The 12,034-nt window shown below is 38.0% G+C and overlaps 1 protein-coding gene across 6 annotated transcripts in view; it reads left to right on the top strand.

Annotated features, from left to right (window-relative positions):
• LOC129152218 (uncharacterized) overlaps positions 1-11,088 on the top strand; it is a 76,604-nt gene extending 65,516 nt beyond the window's left edge. For all 6 annotated transcript variants that reach the window (XM_070549316.1, XM_070549315.1, XM_070549317.1 and 3 more), the window contains 3 exons: positions 120-170; positions 249-311; positions 392-11,088. In XM_070549316.1, the coding sequence (XP_070405417.1) occupies positions 120-170; positions 249-311; positions 392-9,682 (9,405 nt within the window). In that variant the 3' untranslated portion in view covers positions 9,683-11,088. The remainder of the gene's footprint in view (positions 1-119; positions 171-248; positions 312-391) is intronic.
• The last annotated feature ends 946 nt before the right edge of the window (positions 11,089-12,034 follow it).

The following is a 12,034-nucleotide window of genomic DNA, read 5'->3' as shown; positions in this document are numbered from 1 at the left end:
GCAAAAGTTTATTATCTTTTAATGTAAAGTGTGATGTTGTTCCTGGTGCTTGTAATATGGGCTGTCTGTATGGTATATTTGAAAGTATTGTACTTAATCGTATTATTTTCTGTTTGTAGACTACATCTGTGCGACATTTTAAGAAAGCAGCTAGGCGTGTCCAGCAGGAGGTTGATTCATTAAATTATCTGGCATACAAATACATTGTGGTGTTATTTTTCTTCACCGTTGTTGTTCTTTAATTATAGGTTGCATCCACACCTTGCATAAATCCTCTTGCAGACGTGGAGTCTGTTCGGTCTAGGAAGGAGGTAAGAAGCGTGTGTTTCAAACATAAAAACTAAACTAATCATTATTGACGATGTATTGACCTTTAATTTCTTCTGTATAGGTGTTGGACTGTGACCAGCTGCCTTCACCCCACCATCAGGAGGCATCTGGTTGTCCTGGGTCTGTCTCTGGGTCTGGTGCTGCCCATGCTGTGATGCTTCCTTCTGGCCATCATGCGCATGCATCACCCAGAGGTCAGTCTGCTAACACCCCTTCTTGCGTGCGTTCACAGGTTTTGCTGTCATCTCTAGTTCCAGAGACAACTGTTCAAAATCCTGTTGTAAATAATTTTGATAAAGATAAAACAATTTTACACAACGATGATACAATTTTAGACTCTGTCCTAGGATCATTTCATCAGGGCGATGGGCGTTTTAAATATGGGGGAGTTCAGTGTGCAGCTATTACTGTTGTTGCTTTAACAAAGCACAAACAGAAGAGTGTTTTCTCTTGGGATTTTGCCGTGTTGGATAACGTTGTTGAGTTAGGAGATGAGCTGTACACAGATTTGCGCGACAACAAGAAGATTAGAGGTGGACATGAGTTTCTCTCTGTTCCAGACTTGCCAAAGGAAATTGACATAGAAGAACAGCGTTTTAAGCTTGTTTACGGGGATTTCGTTTTAGGAGATATAGATGTAGCTGAAGGCGAGTTAATAGATGCTGGTGTGTACACTCCTCTCCTGGATGGATTGAAGAAGATGTGCACACAGCATGAAACTTGCATTATGACATTAAGTGGCAATACTTGTGCTATCATTTGTGATAATGGACGTTATGCTGTAGTAGATTCCCATGCACGCTCCGCAGACGGCATGGTAGACCCGACAGGACAGAGTGTAGTTCTGTACTTTGCGAACCTTGATAATGTTTTTCAACATTTTCAGAGATTTGCTAGTGAACTGGTGGGATCTCAGAGGTTATTTGAGATCACTGGAGTGGATATTGTTCAGATGGACACATTTAAACATGTATCTGAACAAACAGATGACATTGACATAAACCCTGTTATTTTTGTTAGTGATGCTAGTACTAAAGATTTTCATTTCAGTCCCGTTTCTAGAGACGTGTCACAGGCGTTGAGTAAATGTCTGAATGTGAAGTCTGCGATGGTTGATGAATCATCTCCTGTTCCTTCATGTAGCACAAGTGTGGTTAACGTTGATGATGACAACAGTATTGTAAACAATGATACAATTTTAAGCTCACTTACAGGATCATTTAATCAGAGCGATGGGCGTTTTAAATATGGCGGCGTTCAGTGTGCAGCAATTAGTCTTGTTGCTTTAACTAAGCACAACATACAAAGTGTTTTTTCATGGGATGTTGCCATGTTAGACAATGTTGTTGTTTTGGGCGATGAGCTGTACACACATTTACGTGACAGTAATCTAATAAGTGCTGGGAATGTGTTTCTTTCTGTTCCAGAATTGCCAAAGGAAATCGTTATGGGCAAACAGACTTTTAAGTTGAATTATGGCGATTTTGTTTGTGGAAATGTAGATATCGTTGAAGGCGAACTTATAAATGCTGGAGTGTACACTAGTCTTTGGGATGGTTTGAATAAGTTGTGTACACAATATGAAACATGTTTTATTACACTTGGAGACAATACTTGCGCTTTACTTAGTGAAGATGGACATTATGCTATTGTTGATTCACATGCTCGTTCTGCAGATGGAATGGTTGACCCAAACGGTAAAAGTGTAATTCTATACTTTAGTAGTCTTGACAATGTTTTTAGATATATTCTGAGGTTTGCCAGTAAATTAAATGGAACTCAGAAGTTGTTTGAGATCAGTGGAGTTAACATTGTTCAGATGGACACATTTAAAAATGTTTCTAAACAAACAAGGTTGGCTCCAACAACAGGAAAGGAGGTTAGGCGTGAAGAGTCATTTACACTCTCGGAACCAATAAAGTTACAGACAGATGACATTGACATAAACCCTGTTGTTTTTGTTAGTGATGTTAGCACTAAAGATTTTCATTTCAATCCCATTTCTAGAGACGTGTCACAGGTTTTAAGTAAACGTCTGAATGTGAAGTCGGCAATGGTTGATGAATCATCTCGTGTGATTGGTGAATTGGGTGTACCATGCATGAATAAATCAATAGTGGCAGATGGAAACTGTTTTTTTAGAGCACTTAGTCAAGCTGTTTATAGCACCCAGGAATATCATAGAAAAATCCGTCTTGCTTTGGTCAATCAGTTAAAAAAGAATCCTCAAACGTATAAAACCATTTTAAGAAGTGAGTATTCCTCAGTTTCGCAGTACCTCACCTCATCCAGGATGCAATACGTTGGCAGTTGGGCAACTGAAGTGGAAATTCAAGCTGCTTCTGATTATTTTGGCATTAACATATTTACTTACTGTAATGATAAATGGCTTAAATACACTTCCAACAGCAACTTTTCACAGCAGGCTGTTTATTTGGAGAATAGTAATGGTAACCATTATGAGACAGTGGTTTGTGTAAAACAACCTAACACAGGAACTTGTTATGGTTATTGTGGCCCTGTAAATAGTATTTCTGGTAGATACAATACTCGACATGCCCCTACAGAACATTTAAAATGTTCAGTAGAAACTGTGACACTTGAGCCGAGTTCCATAGATACAGATGGTGTTAGTGTTGTTCATTCAAATACTTTATTTACTCCTATGTCTGCAGATTTTTGTAAAACTCTGTGTAATCGGTTGAAAATAGATTTTGAGAAACACAATTCTCAAGAGTCCACATCAGGTGGGCCTTTAGGAAATGTGTGTAAGACAGAACATATTATTGAAGATGGTAACAGTTTTTTTAGAGCTGTAGCTCATGTAATTAGTGGGTCACAGAAGGGCCATCGTAAGATCAGACTCGCTGTTGTTTCTTATATGTCCAAAAATGCTGAAGAGTGTGAGAACTTTCTGGGAAAAGAACATGCTTCTGTGTCAGAATACATAAAAAAGTCACAGATGAATTATGTCGGTCACTGTGCTACAGAAGTAGAATTTAGAACTACAGCCAGTGTTGTAGGATTACCCATATTTATCAACAGTGGCACAGAGTGGGTCAAATATAGTTCTCAAACTGGTAATTTTGTCACTGAGGGACTATATTTGTCAAACTGTAATAATCATTTTGAACCCGTTCTTTGCATAAGACTGGGTAATAAAGAAACATGCTTTGGGTTTTGTAAAGTTGATTCTTTGTCAGACAACGTAAACAAATGCAGAAGGTCAACTGTGATGCAGTTAAATGCTGACCCAAACATGGAAAAGATGAAAATGAGGAAGAGTTTTTCTAGATATTTAAAGCGAAATAAGGCTTCTGCAGAAGCCTCTAATTATAAAACGATAAGTGCAGTTAAAGACAAAATAAAAAGTCAGAAAAAAAATGCATACAAGCAAAATGCTGCTTACAGAATGAAAAAGATCAGCGTGACCAAATTTAAATACAAATGTCTTCTTTCACATAATGAGAAAGTGAAAAAGGTGGCTTTGTTTAACTACCATTACAACTTGTCTAAAAAAGAGGAAGTTAAACGGAGGGCCAAACATAGGTCCATTTTCAACTACCATCGTAATTTGGCTCACAAAGACAAAGTTAAACAGAGGGCCAAACATAGGTCCATTTTCAACTACCATCGTAATTTGGCTCACAAAGACAAAGTTAAACAGAGGGCCAAACATAGGTCCATTTCCAACTACCATCATAATTTGGCTCACAAAGACAAAGTTAAACAGAGGGCCAAACATAGGTCCATTTCCAACTACCATCGTAATTTGGCTCACAAAGACAAAGTTAAAGGGAGGGCCATTTTCAACTACCATCATAATTTGGCTCACAAAGATAAAGTTAAACAGAGGGCCATTTTCAACTACCATCATAATTTGGCTCACAAAGACAAAGTTAAACAGAGGGCCATTTTCAACTACCATCATAATTTGGCTTATCAAGAAAAGCTTAAACAGAAGAGTGTGTATAAGTACCATCATAATTTGGCTCATCGAGACAAAATGAAAGAGTTGAGTGGAAAGAAATACCGTAATGTTAAACATAAGACATGTTTAATAGAAAGTATCCAGCATAAAAGAATGCTGATTAAAGTAAATTCACAAAACTTTGATTTTGTTGTAGATCAGTTTTTAGAGAAGGTGAAAGATGGACCTGATTTTGTGTGTTGTGTTTGCTCACGATTGTTGTTTAGACATCAGGTCTTAAATTGTAATCAAGAATACTATAGAAAAACCAAAGAAATGTCACTTATAGCAGATAAATGTATAAGTGACAATCATCTGCACAAATGCAATGATGCCTGTAGATTACCTTGCAAATTTAATTTATGTAGAAATAAACTGTACATCTGTTACTCGTGCCATTATAAAATGGGTAAATGTCAGATACCCCCAGAAAGTTCAATCAACAGGCTGACTGTTGATCCCATCCCACCTCAACTGGCATGTTTAAATACATTAGAGCAACATTTAATAGCGATGAATATACCATTTATGAAAATGTTGGCTCTGCCTAAAGGTGGTCAGAATGGGATTCATGGCCCGATAACTTGTATACCTGCAAATATAGTGGAAACGTGCAGTTTGTTACCACGTACCAACATGGAGGGGTCTTTATTACCTGTAAAGTTAAAGCGTAAATTGACATATAAAGGACACTATGATTATCAGTATGTTGACACACAGCATGTTCAGGAAGCTCTTCAGTATTTAAAACATCATAATTTGCATTACAAAGATGTAGAGTTCAATGAGTCTTGGATTAACACATTTACTCAGGAAGATGAGTCATCTGTTTTGGAAAAGGATAGTGGTTCTAGTAAAGATGAAGATACTTGCATAGATGGAGAAGATGAGTTATTGCATGACAGACAACAGCACTGTATGTTTCAGGACACCTGTCTCATGCCAGTAGATATAGGACAAGAAGCATTGGACCAGTATGTAGATAACATATTAAATGTAGCTCCAGGTGAAGGTAACAATCCAGTGAAATTGCTTTCAGATTTTACAAATGAAGCAAAATGTTTTCCCGTCTTGTTTCCTTCAGGATCAAATACTTACTATGAAAGCAGACAGTTTCGTTTGACTCTGAATCGGTATTTCAACAACAGGCTTCTTCATGTCGATGGTCGATTTGCTAACAATGTAGAATATATATTTTTTGCACAGTACATGTCTGAACTAGAGCAAGTTGTGTCCAAAGTTTCTATAGCTTTGCGTAAAGGTAAAAGCGGTGAATCTCAGAAGTTGGGTAATTTGATACAGGATCAGGATTCTTTAAATAAGCTGTTAGAGTTTGATGATGGCTACCGGTTTCTTAAACCAATTCGCGGCACACCTGCTTTTTGGCAATCTGCACAGCGAGACCTCCTGGCTTGTGTAAAAATGTTGGGCAAACCTACTTGGTTCGCATCATTTTCATCGGCAGATTTGAGGTGGACTAACCTTCTTTATAGTATTTTGAAACAGGAAGGCAGAACAGAGACAGTTGAACAGCTGGAGTGGGCTGATAAATGTGACCTCCTACGTAGGAATCCAGTTACTGCTGCCCGAATGTTTGATTTTAGATGGCATGTCTTCTTAAGGGAAGTGCTGATGTCTCCTGCCAATCCCATTGGTAAAATAGAAGATTATTATTATCGTGTTGAGTTCCAGCAGCGTGGTTCTCCTCACTGTCATTGCCTTTTCTGGGTTTCTGGTGCTCCCATTTTAGATAAGAACACAGATGAGGAGGTCATTGCATTTGTTGATGAATATGTCACATGTGAACTTCCTTCTGAAGACTATTCACTACATGAAGTCGTCTCATCTGTCCAGCAGCACTCCAAACGGCATTCAAAGACTTGTAGAAAGAAAAAAACTGTTTGTCGTTTTAATTTTCCACGACCCGCATCTGTTAGAACTTTTATTAGCCGCGGTGAAAAGTATCAAGATGCAGTGAAGACTTGCAAGTGTGATAAAACAGATAGCACTGTACAGTGTGCCTGTGCGTCTCAAGATAAAGCACGTAAACAGGAAATGGACAAAGAAGTAGCAAGTGCCATTTTAACTAAAGTGAAGACTGCTATTTCTAGTGAAGACTGTCCATATAACAGTGTAGAAGGTCTGTTTCAGGGCCTAGGTATCAGTCAGGAACTATTTGAAATGGCATATAAACGATTTAGTCGAAATACACATGTTGTTTTGAAAAGGGAAGTTAATGAAATCTGGATTAATCAGTATAGCAAGTTGCTGTTAAAAGCTTGGAATGCTAATCTTGATATCCAGTATTGCGTCGATGCTTATGCGTGCTGTGTATACATAATATCTTACATGTCTAAAAGTGAACGGGAAATTGGCCTTCTGCTTGCTAATTCTCAAAGAGAAGCAGCCAAAGATGGTAATCTTAGTGCTAAAGAGGCCTTGAAGACTCTTGGTAATGTTTATCTTCATAATCGGGATGTTTGTGCGCAGGAAGCAGTCTACAGGCTAACTAACATGCATCTTAAGGAGTGTTCTAGGAAAGTTGTGTTTGTTCCCACCGGTGATAATATAGTGAAAATGAGTTTGCCTATTTCTGTTTTGAGGCAAAAAGCAGCATCACAGGATCTTACTTCAGATGACATGTGGATGACCGGATTAGTTGATCGTTATAAGAAGAGGCCAAATGATGATGTGTTCAATGATATGTGCCTGGCTACGTTTGCATCAGAATATCGTGTTTTGAGTAAAAACGAAAAATGTAGAAATCCTATAAAGTTAAGTAATGATTTAGGATTTGTTACAAAAAGAACTCGGACTAAACCAGCGGTTGTTCGTTACGCGCGTTTCTCTGAAACCAAAGACCCAGAGAAATTTTTTCAAAGCATGTTGCAGTTGTTTTTACCGTACCGCCATGATAGTCAGCTTAAGCTTAACTGTGAAACTTTTGAGGAATTTTACAGAACTGGTTTAATTAGATTTTTTGATAGAACAAACCACTCGGTAAAGGCTGTTGTAGATTTAAATCGGAGTAAATTTGAGTTAGAATCTGATCATTTGGATGCTGTGAATAATCTAGTTGGTGATGTAATGTTAGAAGATGCATGGTGTGAGTTGTGTCCGGCAGTTGAAATGGAACGTTTGGAGTGTGTTGAAATACTGAAAGAATCAGAACCAACAGTAAGTGACGAGGCAGAAGTAATCCCAGATTTGGCTCCATGTTCAAACCAAACTGCACATTTAGAGAAGAGAAACACAATGAGTAGAGGTGAAGGTCTGGCATTGATTAGGTCTTTAAATGAAAAACAGTTTTCTGTTTTTAATCAAATCAGGCAGTGGTGTGTAGATAAAGTTAATGGTAATAACCCTGAACCACTGCATGTTTTTGTTACAGGCGGGGCGGGCGTTGGGAAAAGTCATTTAATTCGAGCAATAGAGTATGAAACACAGAGATTACTGTCACCAAGCTGTAGACATCCTGATAATGTATGTGTAGTATTGACAGCTCCTACTGGGATTGCAGCATATAATTTAGGTGCAACAACAATCCACACTACACTGTCTATAGGAAAGGATGTGCGCTTACCGTACACTCCTCTGGGTGAAGAAAAACTAAATTCTTTACGTACAAAATATTGTGATCTGCAGCTTCTTATTATTGATGAAATATCAATGGTCGATCATAACCTGTTGTCCTATGTTCATGGTAGATTACGTCAAATTAAACAAACGGGTGATTTTTCACCTTTTGGAAATGTCAGTGTAGTGGCCGTTGGAGATTTCTTCCAGCTACCTCCTGTTAAAGGGAAGCCACTCTATTCTGATGGTGTAGGTAGCAACTTATGGTCAAGCCTATTTAAAGTTGTACAGTTAACTGAAGTCGTTAGACAGAAAGATGCTGTGTTTTCTGGACTGCTAAATAGAATCAGAACTCATACAAAAGGTACACCATTGTTACCTGAGGATTTAAAGGTTTTAAAAACTTGTGAAACAGGTGAGGCGAGCTCAGCATTGCACATATTTGCAACAAATAATCAAGTAAATAATCACAACATCCATCAGTTATGTCACGTTTGTCCTGATTACATATCAATTACAGCCAAAGATTATGTTAATGATAAAAGAACAGGCAAACTGAAGTTGTTGGAAGGGAATCATGCCAGAGCTTCTAATACTAACTTGTCAGAAGTGTTACAGTTGGGTAAGGGTGCGCGTGTAATGTTGTGTAAAAATGTGGATGTCATTGACGGTTTAGTAAACGGAGTTTGTGGTACTTTGATGGAAATTAAAATGTTAGAAAATGACACCTTTCCTAAAAAAGTTTATGTTCAGTTTGATGACCATCGTGTAGGCTTGCAGAGGAGGAAAACCTCCCAGTCTCTGTCATCAAATTTAGCTGGATCTACACCTATTGAACCCGAGGAGGAAAGGGCCACTGTTAAAGGTGGATTACGTCGACAATTTCCTCTTAAATTAGCTTGGGCGGTTACGGTTCATAAAGTTCAGGGACTCACTCTTGAAAACGCCGTTGTTAGTTTTAGAAAAATATTTGCACCAGGTCAAGCATATGTAGCACTTAGCCGTGTAACAAGTCTTTCAGGACTCACAATTCAGGACTTTGATGAAAAACGAATCTATTGTAAAGAAGACATTACAGTTGCAGTTAGTAATATGACACCTTTTTTGACTCCAAACTCACAGTTCGACAGATTTAACTCTTCTGCATTCACTGTGTTTTTAATGAATGTCCAAAGTCTGAATCGACACGTTAAAGACTTGGCTTTCTGCACACAGCATTTGCAACCTAATTGCATTGCTGTCACAGAAACATGGGTATCTACAGACAGATCAGATGCAGTACAGATTGATGGCTATAGTTTTTACAACTGCCCACGAGTTTTAGCTTATTCTAGTACCCATGAGTCATTGGTTGCTTTTCAAGAACAACAACATGGTGGTGTTGGCTTTTATACTGCAGATGGTGTGCCATTTAAAATGTTGCAGGCTCCAGACGTCAACTTGGAGAGTTTAGTGTATAGCTTTGTTAACTTACACATAGTACTTGGACTCATTTATCGACCTCCTTTGTATCCCCTTTCTTTGTTTAAAGTAAATTTAACAAAGTTGCTTGATTGGCTGGAGCTACAAAGTGAGACATTAGTGCTAATGGGAGATTTTAATGATGACATTTTAAAATCATCAACAATATTAAAACTTTTGACTGACAGAGGCTATGCCCAAATAGTCAAACAGCCAACAACCAAAAAAGGCACTTTAATAGATCATGTCTATGTAAAATCCAACAAGTATATAACAGAAGCATCTGTTGTTCCAACATATTTTAGTGATCATCAGGGCATCATGTGTGATTTCACACGGCTTTAGTTCACCTCAAAAAACAGATTTGATTTGATCAACACCTAACTGCAGAATTTGTAATGTAAAGAGGTGTGTGTGTGTGTGTGGTGTGTGTGTGTGGTGTGTGTGTGTGTGTGTGTGTGTGTGTGTGTGTGTGTGTGTGTGTGTGTGTGAGATCAATTTTAGCTTTACTTTTACGAATATTTTACCTTTCCTTACATGAGCTATCTCTACTGAGAGCAAAATCAATTTCGTTGTACACCTATGCAATGACAATAGAACTTATATATATATATCATACATATAGTCTGTCAGAACTTTTCTATATGAAATATATTGGATGTATTGTTTTTAAGCAGTGTACATGTTTCGATGCCGTTGAGGGGTTGTGCACACTCAGGACAACTTCGCTGCCGCGTTCCATGTGTGAGAGCAGGGGTTGCAGGACAATGTGCGCACAGGAGTGTAGCAAGATTTTTAAACTGTGGGTGTTGAAATTTCTCTGATGCATATAGGTGAGAAGTGTTACATTGGCAAACTATTTCGCTGTCATGAGAGCAACGAAGGGGGTAGTAACGCGCGGAACGTTTTGGTGTCGTGCATTTGTCATGGCACTAGAATTTCGGGTGTAGTGCAGCACCACGCCTATGTAGGAAAAACCACTAACTGCTGCTGTATGCTTCACCATTTCTGTGATTTCTTCAATTTTCATGTCCCCTACTGACCTAGTCAAAATAACATTTAGCCATTTCCCACCTTCTCTCAGCTCTAGAATGCTCTTTCCCCTTGTCCTCTGCATTAATCTCTCACCCACTTTTTAATCAAAACTAAAAACATCTGTCCTGATCAGCAATTAATACACTAATTTTATTGTTTTAATGTTTGTAAGTGTGTGTGATTGTGTGTGTGTGTGTGTGTGTATTTCATCTTCTTTGTTGCAAAATGTCTAGGATGTACTGGAAAGCTTTTAAACATGTCTTTTTTTACATCAAAATTAAATGTGTTTAAAAGCTTTCTAAAGGTTTCGTTTCCTGCATTAAGGTGGCATTTATTGAAATTAAACTGAAAACCTTTAGTACAATTGGCTTCTCATTCATCACTATTGAGTGATGTAACAATTAAACCCCAAATTATGCATAATGTTAAAAATTAAACTGGTGAATTCCATGCTGTTTTAATGCAGGGTTTGCTTTACCTGGTAAAATGCACAAAAAAGCAAAGGCAATGGTCTGGTCTCCCACTTGTGGGACAGGGTTCAAATCCCTGTGTTGCCCTGCTAATTGTGTTGATCAGTGAAAAAAACTATTATTCAAAAAGGCGAAAAACAATCAAATTTAAGTTTAAAATCTTACTTGCTGCAATTCACCCTAGAACTAAACACACATTTTGATTTCAAGGACAACTGATAAGATCACACTCATGGGCATTTCTAGCCTGCTTTTGTGAGTACTGAAGCACCCTCACCCTAGAACTAAACACACATTTTGATTTCAAGGACAACTGATAAGATCACACTCATGGGCATTTCTAGCCTGCTTTTGTGAGTACTGAAGCACCCGTAAATTAATCTCTAGCACCCCTAAAGTTTAACATTTATTTATTTATTTTTACAATTTATGGTGATTTTTAAACACATTACTAATATCTAAAAACAATGGACAAAACAATAATATAGCAAATCTCCCCTGTCTCAAAAATGGTTTGATCGTGCTCACCTTTCCAGCATCACAGGATCTTACTTCGTTCCGTTCTACTCTGAGCCTTCCTGAGTGGCTGACATGCTGCCATTAGGAACCACGTTTCTTTCTGTGGGACAGACCTGAATTTACATTATTTTTCACAGGTCTTTGAATCTTGCATAAACTGATTGTGAGACGAAAACAGCAGCTGTCAATCAAACTAGAAGGTGGAACTTTGACGCAGGTCTGGCCACTCACGAACCTTCATACCAAATGGTAACGTCGGAGTGATCCAGGACTCATGGGAGATGAGCGCAGTGGAGAAATGCTGTTACAAGAAAGGCTGAAGGGTTAAACTTGCTAAGGTTCTTCAGTAATCAGACAGGCTGGTGCTAAAGAAGCCCAATAATAAGCTTCTAACACAGACAAGGTACTTGTGTTGTTTCATAGCCAAACCCTTTTGAATAGCATTTAACAGTTGAAAAAATCTAATTAAATCCTTGATTATTTCTTCAGACATGTCTGAGGGAAAAAAAATCAGAACATAAAATTTAAATCTAACTTATGTCAGAGATCAAAGTCACTAATTGTTGTTTTCTCTCCTCTAAATTTCTACTGTAAGAAACTATTTGTCATTTTTGCTAAGCCACCATTCTGTTTCAGTTTTTTTAAATTCTGGGGGAAAAAAGACAATTTATCA

The sequence above is a fragment of the Nothobranchius furzeri genome, chromosome 3, assembly GCF_043380555.1.
Source record: "Nothobranchius furzeri strain GRZ-AD chromosome 3, NfurGRZ-RIMD1, whole genome shotgun sequence".
NCBI lineage: Eukaryota > Metazoa > Chordata > Actinopteri > Cyprinodontiformes > Nothobranchiidae > Nothobranchius > Nothobranchius furzeri.
Note: the sequence above shows the minus strand (reverse complement) of the source record. Positions and strands in the feature narration are given on the sequence as shown.